At 43.2% G+C, this 25361-nt stretch overlaps 1 protein-coding gene across 1 annotated transcript in view; it reads right to left on the reverse strand.

Annotated features, from left to right (window-relative positions):
- Positions 1-25361, reverse strand: part of LOC147658885 (leucine-rich repeat-containing protein 56-like) — a 193156-nt gene that overhangs the window by 107654 nt on the left and 60141 nt on the right. The window contains exon 3 of the mRNA XM_086952057.1: positions 12890-13105. Coding sequence (XP_086808183.1) covers positions 12890-13105 — 216 coding nt within the window. The remainder of the gene's footprint in view (positions 1-12889; positions 13106-25361) is intronic.

Consider the following 25361-nt stretch of genomic DNA (forward strand, 5'->3'; position numbering starts at 1 on the left):
CGCCTTGGAAGGAGCCTTTAGCCACCAGTAGTCCAGGTAGGAGAAAACCTGGTGCTGTTACTTTCTTAGGAGCGCCACTACTGGAGCTAGCATCTTTGTAAAGATCCTTGGTGCCGGCCTGAGACCGAAGGGGAGGACCTTGAATTGAAGTGGTTCTTGGCTACTGTGAAGTGAAGGAACGTCTGTGCGATGGATGGATGGGAACTTGAAAATATGCGTCCTCAAGATCCAAAGTGGCCATGAAAGCTCCTGAATTTAAAAGTTGAAGTATGTCCTGCAAGGAGATCATTCAGAATGACTGTTTGATGAGATAGATATTGGGCTCTCTCAGATCCAGAATAGGGCACCATTTTTCGACAGTCTTTCATACTAGAAAGAACCGGGAGTAGAATCCTTTTCCTCTTTGGAAGAAAGGGACTGGTTCTATCGCTCCTTTCTGCAGCGTTTGTTGGACTTCTAAGCGCAGGAGACGAAGATGTTTTGTTAAGCTGGTGTGAGGGGGTTTGGTTGGAGGAGGATGAACAAACTCCAAACGTGTGGCCAAATTGAATTATATTGAGAACCCAACGATCCAATGTTATTTGTTGCCAATTTTGGAAGTATAGGGAGATCCTGCTCCCCACGGGTGTTTGATGAGGGGGAGGAACAGTAGTCAGAGCCAGCAAGGCGCTATTGACGTCTAGAGGAATCCTTCCTCTGACACCCCGCTCTTCCTCTGGTTGCCGATTTTGTATATGTTGTGGATTGACCCTGCCACTGGTTATATTGCTGAAGGTAAGACTGCGAGGCAGGTGAATATGAGGAGTACTGATATTGCTGGTAACCTCCTCTGTGTGAGGGAAGACCTCTAACTCTTGCTCCCCGAAAAGGGACCTTGCGGTATTGAAGTGCCCCTAACGACCTTGCAAAGTCCTTGTCTTTCTTGATGTCTTGGAATGCATCATCTATGTGCTTACCAAAGAGTGCCTCTCCATCAAATGGAACGTCCAATATTTCGTTCTGAACCTCAGGTCTAAACGAGGTTGCTCGAAGCCATCCCTGGCGACGAAGGACCGTTTCTCCAGCCACGGAACTGAACGCAGTTGTCGCAATATCCATTGCGCAATCACCTCAGATGAAGCTCTCTCTTCTTCCTGGAGGATATTTTTTGCTTCGACCTTGCTGTCTTCAGGCAGTTGGTCTAGGTAGGGTGAGCGGTCACACCACATCTGGAGGTCGTAGCACCCCAAAATAGCTGATGCGTTAGCCGCATTGACGAGAAGGCTTTACATAATGAAAATCTTTTGCCGGCATTGTCCAAGAATCTGCCTTATTTATCTGGAGGCGTTGTTAGAGGAGCTGCTGGATTCTTTGTCTTCCTCTGTGCTGAGATATAACTGAGTCCGGTTTGGTTGACTCACCAGGCAAGCCGGGCTATCCTCCAGGGCTTTATATTTCTTCCCCAAACTTCTCATAACTTTCAGCCCCTCTTCCCATACATGATTGACAATGGAAATTGTTCTTACCAACTTTGTAAAGGGCTCCTTAAAGTCGTATAAGAAGGACTCCGACAGCACAGAAGGCAAAAGCAGTTCAAACCTTTTGGATGCCCTGTCTAACAGATTGTGGAAACCACCTATGTCCCCAGGTGGAAAGTCTACTGGAACAGGTGAAGGAGAAGCAGGAGGTTTTTTTGGGTTTTTTTTGCCCTCATTACACTATGGCTACTGCATTCTGGGCTAATTCGAAACACCCTTGATCCTTCTATGGTCCAAGCAGTTTCATACAGCACCTTCCGCGGCACCAATATACCCATCCTGGGAAGGGGGTTAAAAACCTCCATACCGCCCCAATCCATAGCTTGATATAATCATTGGACTAGTTTTCTGAATTCGTAACCCAATTAATTACTAATTCAAAAAAGCATCCCATACCTCTGCAGATCTTCTTGTGGGCCCTTTAGTATCTAATCTGCATGTCCATTTAACCACATTTAGCCAGGTAATTGGGTTCGGAGGTTGGGGATGCAGCAAATGCTTACAGATCTCCCACCTGGAGTATCAGATAGAACAGTGGAACCCGTTGCTTGTAGTTTAGAGGCTGTTGGCATACATAGTCCACTCCTAGGAGTACCAATTTTTCAGTTAAGATTATATTTTCTCCTATTATAGCCTTATGCTGTTTTCCAAGGACCTCTAGAATTATTTTAGCACTGCACATGTAAAGAAAACGTGTACATCATTTGCCTTTGGGTAGTTGCATTTTTTACATCTTGGCATCGGCTGTAGCACAAATTTGGATAATCTTTGTGGTGTCCAATACAGTCTATGGATAACAAAAAAATGGTGGCGTTTAAAATGTGCTGGTGTTATGGTTGCATATAGTAGATTCACGGTTTCAATCCACAAAGATTTTACGCTACCCGCCTGCAAAACATCTGTACAGACCTCTGATAAATACTTCATTTTCTCTTCTTCTGCCTCCAACATATCTCTGTACCAAGTTGCTACTTCTTTAGCTTTCTGTCCAGAATCCTGTCACAAGGACTCAAATTCCCAATTGCCCCCAACTTCCTCCCCTGCAGCCACAACCCATGAAGTAAGCTGCAGGTATTTAAACCTGGAGAGCCTGTTACCTGTCTTAATGTTCAGAACCTCCCATGGGACCAAACTGCCTACCGTTATTAGATCTCCCCATTTTATAATTCCTGCCTGATTTGGAGGCAGACTCAAAGCGTCGTTCAAACATTCTGGTGTCCCCGGGGATTCCCATATTGGAGCAAACTCAGAGAAGTAGCCAATCTTTAAGGTCCGTCTCACTGCAAGCCAAAGACTTATTGGCTGCTTTCAACACCTTTAGCCTTACTTTTTTTTAAAGAAATTTGGCGCCAAATTTATATAAATAGGTTCCTCCCACTTCTTTAGTCATTTCACCCAATATTAGGCCTCATGTAGTGTTCTCAGGTTCTCCCGCCAAAATGCGAACATTATTTAATTGAAAGGCCATGCAATACAGTCTAAGGTCTGGTAATGCCAGCCCCACTTTCTTAAGACAGCTTTTAAGTTTTTTCCAGGAGAGCCGTAGCCCCCGGGATGGCCAGGTAAAGCTGGATATCTTCCCTTGAATTTTGTTAATTTCCTCTTTAGGGAAACTAAGTGGTATGAAATTAAAAAGGTAGGTTAATTTTGGTAGAACAGACATTTTTATTAAATTTACCCTCCCATATATTGATAATAGTAGGTTCTACCACCTGGCTAGATTCCTATCTACCTCCTTCATCACTCACTTCAAGTTACGAGAAGGGATATCATCGATTTTGTCAACAATTGTTATTCCCAAATATTTTATCTCAGAACAACCTCTACCACTCCATCCGACCATCTTCCAGCACATCACTTCCGTTTTCGATATATTGACTAAAAATCCAGACAATACACCAAATTCAGTAATCAATTGTTCTATCCTTGACAGTGTTTGCGTTGGGTCAAAAGTATAGACTACGAGATCGTCTGCATCTAATGCAATTTTACTATGTGTTGGAAGACAGTGAATAGGTATGATCTTATCATCAGTTCTTAATTTGTGCACAAGTGGTTCCATATATACATCAAAAAGAAGGGGGACAGGGGCCACCCCTGTCTCGTTTCCCTCTTAATTTTGAAACTCCCTTTCAATACACCATTTAACAGAATTTTGGCCGTGGGCTGCTCGTATAAATTTTGCACTGCCTGGGTAAAACTGGGACTGAAACCCATTGTGTCTAGAACCGCCCACAGAAATGACCGGCTCACACGATCAAAATCCTTGGCAGCGTCTATGGTGATCACGCCAACGGAAACGATCACGCGACCACTAAATCTATAGTCCCTATTAATGAGAGCATGAGTTCTTGTATTTGTCTCTTGGGGACAAACCCTTTCTGGTCAGTGTGTATCAATTGTGGAGCCACCCTAGCCAGAACCCACCAGTATGCTTGAGGAAATTGTAAGATCAACATTTAATAAAGAAATTGATCGATATGAATCAGCATTTCTCGGATCCTTAGCCGGTTTTAAAATTAACATGATTATAGCCTCATTCCACGAAATTGGGATTCGTTCACCCTCCTTATAGACAGCATTAAAAAGGGTCACAATTTCTGAAACAATCTCTTCTATTACCAGTTTATATACCTCAACCGGAACTGAGTAAGGACCTGACATTCTTCACATGTTTAAGTTGTTCTCTTATTTGCTTTTCAGAAATAGGAGAGTTGACCATGTCCCTCCCTTCTGCAATTAAGACTGAGAGGCCAATATTATTCAACCAGCCCTTCAAGGTCTCTACATCAGGCCTTTCTGAAGGGAGAAGCAGGAGAAGGAATTATATAATCATCCCATTCCCTATGGGGGTCCGAAAGATCTGTGTCTCCCTGGTCGTCATGAGAGGTATCATCCTGGATAAGTGGTGGATCCACTATCAATTGCAGTGGTAGCAGTGGCAACCAAGGAGTGGAAGGCCCTACAGGTGGACCAGCGGGAACTGATACATGTTCCTGAGCCGAAGGTGGTGTCAGAAATTTCCTTTTATAGTCGGAGAGCATGAACTGCAAGTCTGAAATCAAGGAGGCTGGCATGCAGACCATCTCCTCCTGATAATCTCTATGAAAGTCCTGGGGAGGATCATATTCCTGCTCTTCACCATATCCGTCTTATGAATCATAATCTTTACACTTAGGGCCTCATTATGATGGAGGATTTTCCGCCTCCTCCGGGCCGGCGGAAGCCACCTCCGGCCCGGAGGAGGCGGAAAATCCTCTGCGGACTCACCAAACACCCACCGCCGCATTACGATGGCTGGTGGGTCTTGGTTTCTGTCCGCTGCTTTTCCGCCATGGTCGGATTACAACCGCGGCGGAAAAGCTCTCATTTGGCTGGCAGTGTCTATCAGACACCGCCAGCCAAATTAGGAAGCATTTGTAAACATGCTTTTCCGCGGCGGTTTTTCCGCCGTGGAAAAGCATGTGTACTTTTGATTTTGGGGGCCCGTTGCGGGCCCCCAGGGTGTTGGCGGGTGGGGGGTACACATGGGGGGTACCTATGGTACCCCCTAGCATTTACATGCACTAAGCGGCAGGCACCGCGCGGTGCCTGCCGCTTTGTGCATGTAAATGTTAAACATGCACTTTTCACATTGCGGCGGGTGCTGCTTGAAGCAGCACCTGCCGCAATGTTAAATATCCAGGATGTGACCGCCAGGGTGGCGGTCACATCCTAATCGCACATGAGGGAACGCCGCAGCCCATGCGGACGTTCCCTCATCCTCTGGGGTCGCGGACGGACGCAAGTCCGTCCGCCATCCTAGTGAGGCCCTTAATGTGCAGTTCTGCAGGGCTATGTGCATACCCAAACGGACCGTCTTCCTCCGAATCTTCTTCCTCTAGGTGGTGAGTAGGTAGCAAAGGCGTTACTTTGCTAGGGGAAGTGATCTCAGAAGTTATGTGGCACTTGCTTTTAATTTCTCCAGAAATATTTTCTCTCGTCGACAAGGTAGTCGACAGTATCATCGACGGTGCCATCGCCGAGACCATCGTTATTACTGTCGACGCCGATGTCATCATCGCTGTAGTCGCCGCTGTCACTACGGCCGTCGTCATTCTCCTCGTCGTCGAAGACGACATCTTCGTCGTCACTATTGACCCCGTATACATAGTCATCACTGTCGACAATGAATGTATCACCGTAGTTGGAAGCAAGGAAACTCTAGTCGACGATCCCGTCGTCGGAGCCGGAGCAGACTGAGGAGACTGTACCTTCTCACTGCGCATCGATGTTGACGATGACAGTTTCTTCGTCGATGAGGTCGTCGACAGTTTTGTCGACGGTGGGATGTTTTTGGCTTGTTTTCCCTCAGAAGGAACAGAGGAGGGCTTTTTGAAGGCTTCCTTTCCCTCAGGAGGAGAAGATGGAGGTACAGAGCTTGATGTCCTCACTGTATTTCCTCCTGTAGATAGTCCTTCCCTTTCCTTTACACCACAGTGAGGAGATTTACTTGGACTTAGCCTGTCAGACCCCTGAGAGGTAATTTTAGAGGCTTTCTCAGGACGGTCTTCTGAAGAAAAAGGGTCAGATCGCCCCCTTTTCAGTGATCTCTTTGAAGACGAAGCTGATGAGGCCTCATCACTATCGTCACTGGAGACTGGTTCTCTCCTGGACTTTAGCTTTTGGAGCCAGGTCAGAAGGCGTCCCTCACGGTCTCTCAAGGATTTGGTTGAAAAAGTCTGGCATACCCTGCAATCTTTGGCCTTGTGATCCGGATACAGGCAATAGATGCAGTCCTTGTGAGGGTCATCCACATAAAGCCTCTTTTTAGAGCAGGTGGAACAAGCTCTAAAAAAGCCTTTTTTCTCTTTGTCAGTCATGTTGAACTCGAAGCTGAAGAAGTTGTTGAAGAAAAAACAGTTTAAAATTTCTAAAGAGAAATAGAACAAGGAAAAAACAGAGCAGAGCTCAGTGGAGACTCCCTAGCACAACGTGCAGTAGAAAATTTGAAGGTCTGAGGTTCTCTCAGAAGGGTTCTAGAGGGTGAGGCTAATTAATTGGTTGTTGATTTTATTTGGTCTCTTTTACAAAAAGAGGTGGATATGTTATAAAACTGGAATGGGCCTAGGCCTGGTTTCTAGTTTGTAATGGCTTTGCATTGCTATTTTTATATATACCGGGGACTCCCATCTCGACGATGGGGAATGATTCAAGCATGTGAATCTATGAAAGTTCCAATACTAGAGTAAATCTATAATTTTGTTAATCACAATCAACTATTGCCATCATTAAGTCAGAATGATTTTCCTAAATCAGGGCTTGTATCCTTGCAGTGTTTGCAAAAACCACGGTTAGATATGGAAGATGAGAAGAATGCACAGAATATTTTCCTATAACTGTTGGAGGTTGGATAGGGTGTGTAAAAAAGCCTCTATTATTCAGAATATTTAAGAATTTTGTTGGTGATTACCTTGCAAATTATAAATTCAATGAGCCAAAGCTGCATAGGGAATAACTGTTCTGCTCCAATATGCACACTGTACATTGCTTATTAGAAGCATCTGAAATACTTTGTTAAAAAAAGATTATTACTAATTTTACAAAAATGAAATGTATAGTTAAGAAACCCAGATAACAGCTAAAATAAACTCTTACTATTAGGGGCATGCCTCTAGAGTGAGTCTCTTACTTCATTTACTTGGGTGCAAGTTTGACCAAAGATTGACCAGGGTGTTAAAAAGAGAACGGTCATTGTGTACCCTGAGGTAGAATATAGGTGCCTTGCAGTTGCAGCAACAATGTACAATTCAGAATTGTGGGGGGGTTATCACTGTTAGTGACGGCTAAATATTTGAAAATTACTTTCTGGGATTTTTCCTGAGTTTGAGTCAAGGAACTCCTCCAGACTCTGAAATACTTGAACTGGATACCATTTGCAATGCTGACAATTTGCTTTGCATACAGTTCACACCGCACCTCAGGAAAATTCACTGGCTCCCCATTCACAAGCGCAGCCAATTCAAACTTCTCATGCACACATACAAAGCCATACACAACAAAGGACCAGAATACCTGAACAGCTGCATATACTTTCACCAACCCACCAGACCCTTACCTTCACCCTCACTTGCTCACATGCCCCACATCCGTAAAACTGGAGGTTGCTCATAATCCTACATCGCACCCAAGACATGGAAGGACTTCCCTCAACACATCAGAGCCTTCTCCTCAGTTATTAAGTTCTGTAAAAAGTCAAATACCTGGCTCTTCATATAAGCACATTGGGATTATACACCTATAAACCTTGCCCAAGCCCCTGAATAACCTCTCAGGTGATTCGTGCTCTACACAAATCAACATAACATAACATTTATGTGAGGAAAATCCTAAAGAAGGGGGAATACTGTAGGAAAGTGAACCTTTTTGCATGGTTACCCCCACTTTGTGCCTGACACTTGATGCACTTTAACTTGGTGTGCCCTTGGTCCCTGCCAATCAGGTTCTCAGGGCGTGTATTCTTTCCCAAAGCTGTACCTTTGTACCCACAATTGACACATCTCTCGCCACAGGTAAGTCCCTTGTAAATGGTACCATGGGTACCAAGGGCACTGTGACCAGGGAGGCCTCTAAGGGCTGCTGCACCTATTGTGCCACTCTTAGAGGCCCTGCACCTTAACAACCACACACTGCCATTGCAGGCTGCATGTTCTAGTGCAGAGAAAAGTGAAGAGTCAACATGGCACACATCTCTGTCTGCCATGCCTGCAAACCACTGCCTGTAGTTTAAGTAAGTCACCCCTCTAGCAAGGTGCACTAGACCATAGCTGAGGGTACAGCTGCATGAGCACTGTAACCCAACAGTGTCTAAGACCATTCTTAGACATTGTGTGTGCAGTAAAGCCATAAAGAGTATATGGTCTGGGAGATGGTCATTACGAACTCCACAGCTCCATAATGGTTTTACTAAAAACTGGGAAGTTTGGTAGCTAACTTCTCAGCACATTAAACACACACTGATGCCAGTGTGGGATTTAATCTAAAATGCCCATAGAGGGCATTTTAGAGATGCTCCTTGAAAAATGACCAGCCCTGGGTTGGTTCCTGAATGGCTGCCCGCCATTTTCCACCACCAGACAGGTTTCTGGACCCTTAGGTAGAGAGCTTCTCCTCTCTGGGTCCAGAGACAGAGTCCATCCTGGCAGCTGTGTCATGCCTCTTCCCCAAAGATGGGCTGAGTCCACGTAGGGGAAGCTTCAAAGTCATGCTGTCTTTGAAAGCCATCCCTGCCTTTTGCTAGCCCCAGCAACTGGCTCCCACCGGTTCTGATCCCCACACTGGGCGGAAGAATCAGCAGGAAAACTGAGTTAGGAGTAGAGTTGTGCCCACCTTTGCAACCGCACAACCCAGGTGGGGGAGGCAAGGTGAAGCACACATCTCAGTCCCCTCCATCTTGAAGATGAGGGACCCAGCCAATTAGGGAGAGGCTCATGCCCCCTCACACTGGAGGGTGGCATAATAGGGCATGCACTCACCCTAATGAAGGGCCCCATTGGTCCCGACCTGCACACTCCTATAACACCCCAAAATGTAGTATTTAGGTGCGACCCTGAACTTTGCCTCCTCAGATTCGAGGAAGAAAGAAGAAGGACCAAAGAGTCAGGCAGACCCAGAAAGATGAGGACAGCAACTGCTTTGGCCGCAGCCCTACAGGCCTGTCCCTACTCCAACCTGACTACAGCAGCCAGCAGCACCCCAGAACCTGGAGGACCTGCCATGCGCTCACCTTAAAGACTCCTATGAGCACTGGATTTGCTCAACAAAGGCTCCAAACACAGAACCCGGATCCAGGCGGCTTTCTGGTTCTGCACCACTCTGCACCTGATGCCCAAGGCCCGAGTTTGGTGGCCCATCACTATGAGGAGGTCTCCCCAGCGAACCTGACCTGGGATCTGGTGATCCCTGACCAACCTCAAGCTTCAAGCCGATGTCTGCAGCCTCAACCAGAAGGGTGCCCCGATGGTGACCCGAGCTGTTAAGAAGAACCGATGCCAAAAGACACCCCTCCACCAGACAACCCACAGCCTTGTGTGGTCCACCCGACGGTGTCCAGGCATCCCCCAACAACCCAACGTACCTCTCCTGCCGGTGGTCGCCTTTAGGAAGCCTCCCTGCTCGAGCCTGCAGCCTTTTAACTGAACTGGAGATCTCCATTGAAATCCACAGGGTCCCCGGCATCTCTTTGGCGCTCTGCATCCGGCCACCACTGTGTCGCTGGTGGTGCAGCTCTTGTGCTAATTGTTGGCCCCTACAGTGCTGATCTTTACCCCAGGACCTTGGCCTGCTTATAAGCAGCCCCTGACCGAAGGCCCTCTTAGCCCTATTGGCTAACATTGGGCACCTGCACTCTGCCCCCAGCTGCCCCAGTGCCACTGCAATTTGACTACCTAACTGGACCTTGGGGAACCCTGGTCATAACCCCCAAAAGTCAGACTTGCAGGTCGTTTACTTACCTGTAAACCATTAACACTCTTTTCCCTATAGGAACCAATGTTATTAGACTGTGTTCCTAAAATATGTCTTGCCTGTGTTTTGTGTGAAAGAAAAGTAACTGTATTGTAAACCTGAAAAAGTCCTACTTTTGTATTGTAGGATTCACGGTGTGTTATCTAAGCAAATCACCCTGAGTAGTCGATGTAATCCAAAAGTAACGCAACATTAATCTTTCTGTAATTTAAACAGTTTTTAAAGCAACTACAAACCTGTAATGTTTGCAAATCCATTTCCAATTGCATTACTTTGTAAAGTTTTATAATTGAAAGTACATTTTACCAAGTCCTGCTTGGTTCTAGAAATAAAACATAAGTACACCATTTGTATACTTGCCCAATTAGTCTGGATTCTGTCTCTGAATCTGTGCAATCAGTCCTTGATTGGGTGAATACAATAAATGCTTAACACACCCTCCTGATAAGCCTAACTGCTCACCCACACTACCACAGAGAGAGCTGTTAGGGATGAACTAATTTAGCCTCTGCTATACCTCTGGTATTCCATGAACTTTGTACACACTATACCTTACTTTGGTATAGTATATACAGAGCCAGCTTCCTGCTAAAATACTTCTTGTATGTATTACAGGAATGTAAATACCAGATTGCAGTATTCATCTTGATTCACTCAATACTACTACATTCAGGATTGAGTATGCTTGGTGTTGCAAGTAACACCCTTCAGCAACTTGCCCTGGTCATTTCTAAGGATACAAAGGCTTTGTTGAGAATAAGCCACCACATAACATACTTCAATAGAAAGATTATTAATACAGACTGATAGGAAGGCAGTAAGTTCTACATGTTTATTAGCATATACGGTCTTCCTACTGTAGCTAATGGTTTCTTCTCCTTGATTCAGAACTGCTGTCTCGCATAGAAAAAACAATACACAGTATGCTGAGTTCAGTGGAATGCTGACAGAGCCTAATTCTAAAACTTGGTATTGGACAACTGTGAAACATACTACATAGTTTGAATATGCAATTCCTGTGTCTGCTTGAATTATGGCTTGGTTGGACTACAGTAATTCCCTGCAACTTGGGTCTATTCAAAGCCCACATTTGTAGGCTCCACTGCATCCAGATAATACATCTCAAAATGGAGGACAGCCGTACTGCTATTTCTAAATAGATGCAGCCAGTAAAATGTGGTGGGGAAGCATGGAATGCATTTATTGCTTCTGCTACCTTTAGAGATAGATGTTTCTCGCAAAATCCCTATCAGGTACCACAACACCACTGTCTCTAGGTACTTATTGACTTCCAAAGCAATTCCCATCAAGGAGCAATGTGGATATTTTATGTCACTAGTGGTTTATCACAGAATGTATTTCATTTTATCTAGGAAAGTATGCTAAAGGGTGAACAAGGAAACAACCCTCCACCCTCTAAATTAGATTCATCAAGCCCTTCATCAGCAGAAATATGCTTTCAGAAAACAATGTGCTCTATTTAGTTATTTGTAATAATTCTGCACCTGTGCACCTACATATGGATGCATATTTACTACTTTTTCCAAGTTACCAATATTCTCAGTAGCATGCTTGGGGCGCTGCAACACTAACAGTTTTCAGGCATATTACTGGGAATATCATGTGACAAACCCCACAGGCTTCTATGCAGCCTTAAAATATTTTTCTTCTTGGGGAAAATATTTACCCCATAGAGAGCCCTTCCCTTTCAACAGCAGCAAATTATGGATTGATCCATTGCCCTTCCCATGATTAAAGGGGAGTGACTCCAGCCTTGGCTTGTGTTAAAAAACCATGAGGCGGGACCAATGCCACCATTGTTGTTCAGTCTGCTAGGGAAGGGAGAAACCTGGGAGCATCTGCAGATATCCCCATAGTACTGGTGAGTAGGGTACGTCTATCACTGATTTCCTAATTCAGGCATTAAATCAAAAAAACTGTATTGAAATATGCTAAGGTTTAAAAAAAACAGTTCCTTTGATAGCTTCTTCTTTAAAAGAAGAAGCTTCGCTACAACTACATCCGTGGCACTACACTGACAACCATTATTTTGTTCACATAGTTTTAAAAGCTTTGTAAAACTACCCAACTTCACTACATAAAACCTATAATGTATTTAACTGACATAATGTAATATGTTTTATCACTGTACATCTATTAATAATCATAAGTCTTAATTTACATTTATTTTTTTAATTTATTGTAGATAAATAACCTTAACTGACTCCTTATAATTACCCTAATTCTTACTTAATTTAAATCTAAAAATGTATTTTGAAAGCATCTGTAGGGTGTAGAAACTAACCTTTTTTAAGGGTAAATATGTTTAGTTTATTTTGATGTATGTATTTCTCCTGCATTGACCATTACTCTAACTGAGTGCCTAATTTAGAGTTTTGTGGACGGGTTTCTCTGTCACAAACATGAGGCTATCCCATCCGCTGTATCACAAGTGCATTATATCCTATGGCACTTGTATTATAGTGGACGGGATATACGTCAAGTCTGTAACGGAGTGACCTGTCTGCCAAACTCTAAACCAGGACCTAGACATAATTAATAAAAAAATTATGTAAACTGAAGTGAAATTTAAATATCTGAAATTAAAATTTCTCAAGATAACTCCAGCAACAACGTTATCTATTTATTTATTTAATTAAACCATTAATTGAATATGTTTTCCCTCGTTTCATTGTTTTTTTAATTTGTTACTACAATTAATTTAATGTTGCGGCTTACGTTTGTTAAGTAGTGATCATCAATGTACATAGATTTGGTGACCTCAATGTAGTGTATCCTCGATGAAGTGACATTAATGTAAGGGGGATACACACTATAATAAAATATTTTACCAACTGAGTCATTACCATGTGTCAAATCGCTGGCCTCGTCCTCTTCCAACATATCATTAGAGCTTGTAGATTCTGGACTGAAGCTTCTACCAGATAGAAGGAGGGCACTGCCAGGTCTACTTAATGATAAAGGCCTTTCAGCAGTCCATGGTCTAGAAGTTAATATGGTCTGGGCAGTGTTGGGTCTTCGGCTGGAAAAGGGCCTCCCTCCTGCACTTCCTGGTCTTGAGTCTAGAAAAGAAATTCACAAAAAACTATAATACTGGGCAAGAAATAATTTACAAATGAACAGGTTCTTTTCAAGCACAGCCCTAGAAATATCTTTAGTGGTGTCTGTCGCACAACAAATTATGGGATGCTGCATCAATAATCCTTTTTTTGATCAACAGACCAGTTCATAAATTCGTCTCCTAAAGAAGTGTATCCGCCCCAAAAGCATTTTGGGGCACTGTTATGCTCTTGTGTAGGGCATCTACAACACGTATCTAGTTTTCTGAAACATGCTGCACTCATTCAAGTTTTCCTGGGCACAGCTATTGCTTAGTAAGTATTCAGGGAGGATTTCTACAATACCTACTTAAAATGAAAACTTCTGACATCACATGCAAAATTGTTCCAGGGTGCAAATGGGGCTCTGGCATGTATTTATGTAATTCTTTTATAATGTGCCTTCTTTTCCATAGCATTTACTGATTACCAAGAGTGCAGTGGTGTTAAAATGTATGCATATGCATATGTGTAGGTATGTTTATGATGATATTAATAAATGGAACAGAACTTTACATATATTAACATGTTCCCTGCATCTGAGTATACTTAGCACTAATGTGCAATAGGCCTTAGAGCAGTGGTCTACAAACGTTTTAATCCTGTGCCCCTCTCCCTCTTCCACCCCCCCAGAAGAAAAAAAGAATCACTGGCCCCCTCCCCCCTCAGAAATATTCACAATTATTCTATTATACTGGAAATGTTTAAATATGTCTAGACTTATTAAAAAATGCAATCAAATACATGATAGCCAAACAAACTATTCTGGTCAAACAGGCCTTACTATGTGTGAACATATCCACAGTGTGATTATTAGAAATGGGGGTGGGGGTTTTGAAGAATATTTGGAGTCCCTTCCCTTTTGACACCTTTTCTCAGCCAAGATAAAAATGTCAAAAGATGTTTGTGACGGCCCATTACAGAGCAGCTTACTGCTGATCATTTTTTCTGTGGAAAACAAAGCACTGCTACTAACATTATGGTTCTTTTTGGCGACAGCTTGGCGCCCCCCTTGGGAGCACTTGAGGCCCCCCTACGGGGGCCCTTCCCTCAGTTTGAAGAACCCTGCCTTAGAGTGAGGCTTAAAAAAGTTTGTTTTGTTTAACACAAGTTATTGCTGTCAGACCCCTTTATGGGGTGATGGAGACACAGAGGAGAAAGAAGTTCATGGGCCCTGGTAGTTGAGGTTGTTTGCAATTGGTATCCTACGGCCCATCCTACTATGGCTCTGCAATCTGGGCTAGGTACACACTTTGCACACTGTCAGGGAAACAAGGGCAAGCAGTCAAAAAGCTCTCATGGTGTGGGGGACAAGAGCTCGGAACTAAACAGTCAAACAGCACAATAACATACTGTCTAGACCAGTGCTTACCTTTTGATTTAAAAGAAAGTACTTTAAACGCAGCGCATAACATAATACTACACAGCGCAAATAGGGGAATCAGACACATGGATGTAATCCTGCTTGCCATCTCTCTGCAGGTACTCTCCCTCCACTGCGTTCCCCAGCATCTATGATCATTCTTGTATAATGATGGCAAGTCAGTGATCAGGCGCAAAAGTAGTATACTCAAATCACCCCCAAGGAGTAGATGAGCTCAACAGTTCAGTTTATGTGCACCTCACAGTAGTTACTTAGTCAAAGTCTTAAGTTGGTTCTGCAGACCATAGTTTTCAGCTAATCTCTTGCTCTCTCACATTCCTCAAGCCCTGTGGTTGCACGTGTGCTTTAGTTTGAGCCCAAAGCAGTACAGGACAGATGCATGCAGGGGTCCAGTTCCTGCAGCTGCTATTCTGCAGCAGCTCTCATCTTCGGGAGTTGCAGCATCCCAAGATCAAATGAAGATGGGACACTTGTATGGCAGGTACTGCCCCAATTTCTCACACATACAGAAGAGGGGAGAAGCTGACTACTCTACTCCACCCTTCCTGACCACAGCCAAATATACACAAAGAGGAGTAGAGAGTAATGATCTAGGTGGTGGCACATGCTAGGTGTGAAAATACTGCCCTGACTCACAAGGTTGTGACATGCTTCATCATTGTGCTTGCTTCAGTACACCCCTGCGCAGACCAACGCCTAGGGTGGAGCAAAAGGGAGGGGAAGACAATGCAAACATGTAAGATATACAAATATTTCATGTCAAAATATAATGAGATCACCAAAAGAAAAGTGCAGTGAAGGTTAAAGCTAGCTCGGAGGTGTTACTGCTCAAACAATTTATTTCCGGACCCACCGGGCAGAGCTAAAAACTTGAAGGATGGTGGTGACAGGAAAGAATTAAGAATTCCTACACCCCTCCTTACTGCCAAATCGTCAACATGTTTCTGCCGTGTTCGTGGTGCCCGCAGTGTTGGGTCACACCAGCATTCTTCAGGACCGTTCTGATCCCAATACTGTTTCCTCCCTCAATACCAGGATATAGTACCCCTAGGAACCTGTTGTTCCCAACAGGACGGTAACCCTACGTAACCCACTCTTGTTGTTCTGTAGAGGATAATACAAGTAGAAAATATAGTTATTTGTGCATGAAATCTAACTCTTTTTCACACAGTACTGATTTATAGTTCGCTTGCACCACCATGTACTTTGTGTCTAGCCATGGTCGGTCCTTCACACTATATACATAGCCATACTCGGACATGTCATCCATTCTCTAGGTGAATTTACCTTAAAGTATACGCAGGTAGTTATACATTGCAGGACAAGTTCCCATCTTATTTCAGCTCTACTCATTCACACTATGAGGCAGAAAGCTCAACTCACCGAGTTCCTCATGAAATATGCTAAAACTGGCGAGAACGTGGGAGAGCCCCCCTGCAGTCACACACTGGGGGAGACAGATAAAAAACAAGGAGGCAAATGATTAGGAAGTCTTTTAGTTGCTAAAACTGACACTATCTATGCTGTTAGCAATGAGGAAAGGGCAATGATAGATGGGGGGGAAAGACCCCAATAAAAACATCAATATGGTAGAGTGTGTGGATCTTATAGGAAGTCAAGAGGTTATAGACGAAGGATTAGAGGCTGAAGGGGAGTTCAGGGTTACTCCTTCAATAGCTGCCCCAGTTACCTCTTCGCTGGTCCCGACGATATGTAAATTTTCTTCGTGGAATGTTGCTGGCATTAGATCTAAACTTTTGAACCCAGTGTGGGGGGATTTTATCGAGACCCAAGATGTGCTCTATCTCCAAGAAACATGGAGTCGGGATCCGGTCCATTTAAACGGTTTTCGGACCTTCCATACTCCAGCTGTCAATGCTCTCCATGGAAGAGCTAAGGGTGGACTGAGTATACATCTGTCAAATAAATTGAAAATAACAAGAGTAACAGAGCTTGTTGCAGATATTTATTTCCAACTTCTGATATTGGTTCTTGCTCGCGATGCCCCGATAGCTCTTCTGAACTTTTATAATAATATACCCATTGGTGAAGTATCCAGCGTTTTACGTAAATTGGCCAAAACACTGACTTTGCATAATAAAATGTTTAGACATGATTTGATGATCCTTTTCTTTGGGGATTTTAATTGTACTCTGTGTAGCATGTCAGAGGACGATAGGTGTGGAATGTTCCGGGATGATGCCTTGTCCCATATGCACTTTAATCACTCTTCTCAGGGGGATCAGTTTAACAACTTACTTGCCTAGTTTGATTTGGGATTTGCTAATGAAGTCTGCACTATCCGATCTTCCCCACATCCTACCTTCCATGGAAGGGGTTGTGCATCCACTATCGATTACGCTATAGTATCAAACAAGTATGATAAAAAAATGTATTCCTACAAGGTTTCCTATGTTGCACTGAGTGACCATTTCCCGCTCTGTGTGGCCATCTTATTCCCAAAATCGCCCATTTTAAAGAACATTAAAATAATGGATAGTGTAGACAAAGAACTTTCTATTGGTAGTACAAATGGTTACTCATTGAAATGGGCTATGGTGGATCAGCCGGTAATACTTGAACTAGTGGTTGGCAAATGTAAATCTGAGTTAGCAACTTGCTTAGGGAAAGATTCTACTCCCGAGATGCTTCTTGCCTTCTTCCTGACTATCTCTAATGAAATTAGGACCTCCCTTACAAGACAGATTAAAAACAGTAAACAAAAAGGAGGTTGGTTGGACTCTAGTTGTACTAGAGCTTATGCACTTCTAAAAAAGGAATTACATAACAAACCTAGATGTGTCGAGGAAGTCAGCAGACTCAGGAAAGAGTACAAAATAGCCTTAAGAGATAGAAAGAATTCTCTGAAAAAAAAGCTTGGGAAGCCCTGCATCTAGCCTCCTCCAGGAATGATAGTGCAGTTTTTTGGAAGATTATTAGAACTCCCTTTCTTAGGGAAGAGGTTGGCCCGAGGCTGGAAATGGCCATTCCCGAATCAGACTAGTGTAGGCACTTCTCTAAAGTATACGAGGGCCACGGAGGGCCAAGTTCTCAAACCATTGTTACTGTAAAACTCTGCATCAAGGAATTTGTCGTCCACTCTGGAGGAAGTAGAAAAAGCACTGCAGATAAGCCAGGGTGGAAAGGCCCCTGGTCCGGACGGTGTCCCCATAGACATCGTTAAGGCTACCCCCGGCCTGTGGTAGCCTTAACGATGTGGCCTCCTTGTTCAGGTGCTTAATGCTAGCTGTATTTCGGAATTTTTGCCTACCTGGGTAGAGTCTGTAATAGTGCCCATTTATAAAAAAAAAGGGGATAGGCACGACCCAGGTTGTTATAGACCCATCTCTCTTTTAGATTCTTTTACAAAAATAGCGGGTCGGATAGTTTTGGATCTGCTCCTGGTTTGGGTCAGTGAAAACTCAATCCTATCTGACTTACAGTATGGTTTTCGCTCTGGGCTGGGTACAGTTGAACAGGGTATAAACCTTTTAATGCTGGTCGGGAAGTATACAAGGGCCAAAAAAGGGAATTTCTTCCTGGCCTTTGTTGACTTCTCGGCCGCATTTGATTGTGTGATTCACTCCAAACTGTGGATAATATTGGGACAACTTGGGGTTGACGACAATATTATTTATTATCTTAAACGTTTTTACAGCAACGCATCAGCCCGCGTTCGCTATGGCTTGAAGGGGGAACTTACTGATAAAATTCCAATCAGGAGCGCGGTAAGGCAGGGCTGTGTCCTGGCCCCCTTCCTTTTTAATGTATACATTAAGGGATTGGAAAGAGATCTCTGTGGTAATATTTTAGATCCCCCATATGTTGCCGGCCGGCCAATCCCTGCACTTTTGTACGCTGACGATGCTGTGCTAATGTCACATACTAATGTGGGACTCCAACGTGTGGTGGATAGTTTTTTCCTCTTCATGAAGGAGTTGGGTTTGAGGGTTAATACATCTAAAACTTTTACCATGCACTGCGGCAAGTGCTATAAACCTAAGAAAGCCATTTTTATTGCAGGCCAGAAGCTTCAATCAACCAAGACATTTTTATACCTGGGTATACTGTTCACTCAGAGTGACTCTTGGTCGCAGGCAGTGATGGCGAAAAAACTTGCGTTGGTTCGCTCAACTGCGGCCCTTAAGAGTTTCTCAAAGAAATTGGGCACCAGACCCCCAGTGGAGCTAATTAAGATCTACCAAGCTAAATGTCTGTCTGGTGCAATCTATGGTAGTGGAGTATGGGGCTTTGCTGACCCTACACCTATCCAGGTGGTGGAAAACTCCTTCCTAAAGTTTATTCTTGCAGTTCCCAAGAGCACCCCGAATTATAACTGCCATGCAGAATTGGGTCTTGCTTTTATATCTGAGCTAATTAAGATGGAGCCTGTGCTCTTATGAAATGAAATGAAATGGCACAGGCTATGGACAGAGGACGAAAGTAAGCTTAATAGGGATATTTTGACAGATATCTTAAAACTAGAGGGAGCTATGAGGATACCATGGCTGAGCTATGTACGAAAATTCTTAACAGATATGGGAAAATCAGCGTATTTCCAAAATCCGCTTACCTTTTCAGCCATCTCACGCAAAGAACTTAAGAGGGAGGGTTTGGCTGTTTTGGATTCTTTAAGAGTTACATCTGAGGTTTTTAAACCCCCTGTCCTGCATCACCAAACGATTTTATCAACTTTTAATATTCAACCCTATTTGATGTATGTGCCAAATAACTATAATAGATTTCTTTTGTCCCGCTTTAGATTTGGAATTTTCCACAGACTTGTTAGCTATCCGACAGTAAATAACTGGTTGCACGAATTACCTCCCTGTCCATGTGATAATTTATCCCCTCAGAGTACATTACATGTAGTCCTTTTCTGTAAATTTTATGGTTTAATCAGACATAATATTTTATTGCCTTTACTGAGTGAGATGGGCAATCGGCAATGCCGTGCAGCTATGCTTAGCCTCCAATATTTGGACAACCATCTATGTGTTGCGACAATGACTTTATATCTGAGAAATGTGATGCGTACTAGAAAGAGTATGCTTTTATGCTGCACTGTGTGAAATATGATGGACGTTGAAGCATCTTATCTTTGCACATTACTGTTCCTGTACGCCATTGTTATTATATAATGAATTAATGATCCTTTTTTAAAATTGAATGTTTTTTATGTACACTTTTATGATTGCTTTTTAAACAATCAAATAATGTTATATTTGATTTGATTAGATTAGGAAGTAGCAAATAATATTGTGATGGTCAATTAGACCCTTTAACTGAATGTCGCTCAAGTTGTATGTCGAGACTCCGTCAGTACTTTGAACCGGGCAGGAACATGTTGGAATTTCGATCGGCATGCTTATAATCATACCTCTGTAGTCAAAGACTGTAAGTGTTCGTCTTATCGCAACATAGCCTCTGATGCTGGTGTTGTTGCTTAATAAAACATCACATGTGAGTAAAGACCCATCGCCCGCTATTTCGGTATTGTTTATGCATGAAATAGCTGGCAGCGTGAAAATATCTCTTGTACCCAGACATCCGTCTATTTGTCCTGGCCCCCTCCCCTTACTCCTTACTTCGTCAAGGTGGGTGTTCTACTCTGAGGATTCCCCCATTCCGCCGTGTAGGTAGCTAGGAGTTGGACCAGACTGCCCTTCATCGTGTTCTTGGTTCCCGTCACGAGAGAAACTGGACATGGCCTCGTTACATCAACGTGACCCACAGACGCCGTGGCATCAATGCGTTGCCCCGGGAACCGGTGCCATGCAATTTTTTTTTTTAAAAGGCTTTGCTTTTGCAGAAGCTTTATTTGTTCTCGTGATTGCAGGCTATTGAGGCAATGATTCATGATACTGTATAAACAGTCTATGGGAAGAGTATGTTTCTGTCATGTATTTAAATTTACATAAACGACCCTATTCACACATGATGTTCGACAAATGTGCACATGTATGTCTGGGCATTATGAAAAATGAGGTGACCCAATTCAAGTCTTGGACCTGGGAGGCAGATTGATATAGAAAAACAATGGTTCAGACCTTGGTTTAAACAAGTATGAATCAACAAGCATTTGCAAAGCAATAGGTCTCGCATTATTCAAGTTTGAGCTATTGGTGTTGCATTATTTAGCAATGCCAATAGCTCCAACTTTAATAATGCAAGACCTATTGCATTGCAAATGCTTGTTTAAGTTTGCCACTGTGTCCCTTCTTCCTACCTCTTCTGTATACAAGTTACTCTAAATCTCATGCCTATCCGTCTTAAGCACTTTTGGGAAACCATAACTATCTTATCAATTACATCTTACATATCCCTCTCTAATAATCACATGTGTCAATAATGGGCCGCAAAGAAACTGGTGTGAATGCATGGAATAAGTATGAAAAACCAACTAATGGACTGACCACTAACTTTGGGCTCCTGGGTAGCGTGTTACTCACCATAAAGCGCTTTGATGCCTCCCCTGAGGTAGTAAGCAAATTATGAATGCAATTTAAACATTTAAACAACTTAAAATGTTTTGCAAAGATTTGCATATCTGGTGGATACAGGGAATCTCTAGTTTGCTTTTTTAATCATATTACCTTTGACCGAAGCTGAGTTTTTTTTTTACAGGCAATTTTGAATCCATCTCTGATAGCAGTGCCGGACTGTAATCTTAAATCAATTAACACCGCATTCAAAATGGGGTAACAAGAGCACAGTTGGGTGATAGTAACCCATACAGCTTTCAAGGGACCCGCTTACTCTGCAACCAACCGAGAAAATGAGAGTGTCAGCCTGGCCCTTCCTGATAGAAGTATAAGATACCAGCGCATTGGGGGAGTTCGGAAGGGTTGTCCAAGGGGATCTTCTTATTTGCCAGCCCTTTGCGTGGTAGAGTTTTAGGCAAAACATCTTGGTTTCGTTCACACATTTTCCTTTCTTTTTAAATTGTATATGTTTGGGTCTCCTCTAAACCCGTCGACATCAAAGGCAGCGCTTCTTGAGAACGGTGAAATTGATTGATTTCCAATCCAGAGTTTCAACACAACATATTAGCATATTCAGTCTCTGATCAAAATGTAGGTGATTTCAATGTCCAGGTTCTGCATAGGCCTAACCAGGAGGGATAAAATCTCTCTGTTGAAGAAAGTTCCTGGAGGCATGAGGAAGACAAGTGGGCTGTAGGAAGAGACCTCTAGGGAATGTGAAGAGTAGTCAGTTCCATTTAGATAACATATTTTGTACCCCACAAAAACGCACTCAGAGATGCACATCTGACAACAAGGCGCTCACTGACTGGCGCAATAACAGCGTGTAACACTGGTGCACTAGGGGACTCTGCGCGTGCTTGTAATGAAACAAGGAGAGCGAGCCAGAAGTACCAACAAGAGAGACCTGAGTAAAAGTGCCACGTGGCGCAGGTCCACTTAAAGCTGTGGTAAACCTCTTAACGCAGTGAGGCCGGCGGAGCTGCTTTTAAAGCGATGTCTACGTTAATGGCAGTTGTGTGGGCATCCATGTTTCGACCTGATTTGCGGCATAGAGGGCTATTTGGGTCTTCTTCAGGGCAGGGGTGGGCAAACAAGGTTGGTGTCCAATTGGTACACCTAATTGAAAAAAGGGGGGGGCATAAGGGTTGAGCACAAGATAAAATGATTAAAAACAGCATGACCACCGGAGCGGTCCTAAGTCACAATTCGGACTAGTAGAGGCTTACCCGCAAGAGGTTGCGGGACGGGGGAAGGCGTTCCTCTAATCCCGGGATCGGTCCTCATCTGTGAAGTGAAGCGCCAATCAGTACCAATAATGGCATATACTTCATAAGTGAGGGTATACAGGAGGCCAATGAGGCGATCTACTCACCCATGCTGCACGTAATGGAGAGCGATCAGGTAATAATTTTCAGGCATTCAATGCGAAGTTCAATAAGGTACACTAGAGATTTGCAAAACAAAATGGAGGGGAAAGGGGTTCAGAAAGCGAGCCAGATACTTGGGCACATAGTATCTAGACAAACGGACCGCAAGCCAATTTGTCTTCAATGTTTCTCTCCTCCAGCGTATGGATTGTAAAGGGATTGGTAGGTGAGATGCGGAGGTTATTTGCGAGGGCTCGAAGTCGTCACAGTATTTGCGTGACGTGCACGCAGGGCGGGCAAAACAAGCCGGTTATGGTCGTCCCGCTAGAGATGAAGAAAAGACTCTATCTAACGTAAAAGGCGTCTCGGGGGCTGGTACAGTTATCAAGGGCATAAATGACAAGGAATGTAACACTCAATGAATTATTTACATGGTGAGTGTGCGACATACAACACAAACAAAATGTTTTTATAAAGGGAATTACAAAATGTGTACAAGGTCAATACAATTTCATGAGTGCCATAAATTGATACACAACAGACACTCAAATCGATATCCATATTTACAAGGAAAATCATTAATGCACCATACTTAATATAAGTGACACGGTCAAGGGAAAAATGTACAAGGTCAATACAAACTAGGGTATACCAAAACATTATGACAATGTGTTCGGTCATAAAAACAGGAATATTTACATCACATCATACCGGGATGGGGTACCCTGCCTTCAGATTACATAAAGTGTCTTAGCTAGGACTACAGTCATGGACTGTGAGTGCCTACACATGTACACACAAATGGTCAATGTCAATAAGGCAACATGTGCTAAAAGCTGTACACATGCATCAGTATTAGTAAGCAGACCTAATATGTATGACCATGGTAGGACAGTGCCCAATGGGTCCTGAGTGAGGAACTAATAGCTGTATCTCACCCATTGTTGGGGAATTACACTTGTTTGTTTATCTCCTCATACTCGTTCAGGTCCCTAGCTATTGTGTCGATGAGGTGGATCCACCTACACTCTTGTAGGTTTAAGATATTGGAAAAATCTCCTCCTCTAGGATTGGGTTTCACTTTTTCTATTACCCACCATTGGAGGCTTTCTGGTGTGTGTCCAAATGTCGTGAAGTGTTCCACCAGTGGCGCGCCCTGCACCTGGCAGCGTATGTGGCTACAATGTTGAATAATTCGAGATTTAACCTTCTGGGTGGTCTGCCCAATGTACATGAAGTCGCAAGGGCATGTTATGGCATAAATGACACCTGAGGCATTACAGTTACTATGGTCTTGTAACGTGTGGGTGTGATTGTTATGAGTAAACTGTTTATCCTCCTTCACCAATGGGCAACCATTACGTAACACTTACCTAGGCACACTTTTGTATGGTTTATCACCAACAGCACCACAGGTGCCATCCAAATTCCCCCCACCCCCAATGCAGAGTAGAAGGTGCCCAGAATCTGACCTCTCTACCTCCTATTTAGTTTTGCAAGTTCTGCTGCAGTTATATGTATTTCTCGCAGATATGCAATGTGTATCTGTCTACGTCTCAGGTAATAATATATCTAATGGTCGCCTAGGGGTGGCCATACTCCAGAGATACCACGTCAAGACGTTATACACAGGTAAAGTGTCTATATGGTGTGGAGCCATGGTGAAGTGTAACATCGAACCCCGCACTCCTTCCCACAAAAAAGATTTTTGTGTAACTCGCGTGCCCGCAATCCACTGCTGATGATGTCAAATATTACATCATTCATGGCATGATCAGTAACATCACTAATGACATCTCAAATGATATCACTGATGACATCACTGATTACATCATCCAGTGAATGTGGTTTGGTTTGTTATTTAAATATGTCTTATATATAGCAATCAGCATTGAAGAATGAGTGGATATATAAATATCTAGATGGAGGATTTAGTAGCAGTGTGATTGACTGTTTACTTGACTAATTTATAGTGCCTCACTAAATATTTTGGATAGTGACTAAACTGTGTGAATATATGTATTACTTTGTCAGTTTTTCTGTAAACTGCTGCACCAGTTGGTTACTAGCTACGTGAAAATCTATATTAGTTATTACTTAGTTAACTGAGTATTTGTGTGCGAGAGCAAATGTGTGTATCGTTCGGTGGGGGGGGGGGTGTGACTGCCCAAAGATTTGTGAATAGTTGATTCAGTAGGTATATGAGGTTAAGACTACATGTTATAACGGATGTACGGCTTTAAGACGCGTACTTTTACACCGCGTGCCATTACAACGCGTTTTTTTCAACGCAAGTCGTTACTACGACTTGCGTTGGAGGGGGTGCGGACTTAGGAATTTTTTAATTTACTATTCCAACACCAGCCTACGTACAGTAGGGAAGGTGTTGGATAGTAAATTAAAAAATTCCTAGTCCTGCAGCGCCCTCCAGCGCAAGTCGTGGTAAAGACTTGCATTGAAAAGACCGCATTGTAACGGCACGGCGGTGTAACAGCCGCGTCGTAAAGGCTGTTCCCCTGTTATAACAGTTGTTTGGGTGAGTGAATGTTTTTATGGGTGTGGTGATGAGCAAATATTTCTCTCAATGGTACATGTCCAACAAACTAGAAAAATAAAAGGCAGTGTATGTTACATTTGTTGTATATAAAAAGGTATACGTGAGACTCAGTGATTGTATGAGTGACTGTATGGATAACTGTATACTTGTAATAGTAATTTTATAAGACACTAAGTATGAGTTACTATCTATATGAATAAATCAAGTGGTGTTTGTATAAGTGTGTAGCTGAGTAAATGTAAGTATGATCCATTGTTTGCATAAATGAGTAGGATGACTGCATAAGTGAATAGGATGTGTCCTGGTGTGTAATGTCGATATAGGTGTATAAGTATATTTGATAGTGTTCTATTGATCCTTGACAGCATGTATGAGTGAATCTATAGGTAAGTGATTAAATGTGTGTGTAGATCTAGGAAGCACT

The sequence above is a fragment of the Lissotriton vulgaris genome, unplaced genomic scaffold (assembly GCF_964263255.1).
Source record: "Lissotriton vulgaris unplaced genomic scaffold, aLisVul1.2 SCAFFOLD_2315, whole genome shotgun sequence".
Taxonomy (NCBI): domain Eukaryota; kingdom Metazoa; phylum Chordata; class Amphibia; order Caudata; family Salamandridae; genus Lissotriton; species Lissotriton vulgaris.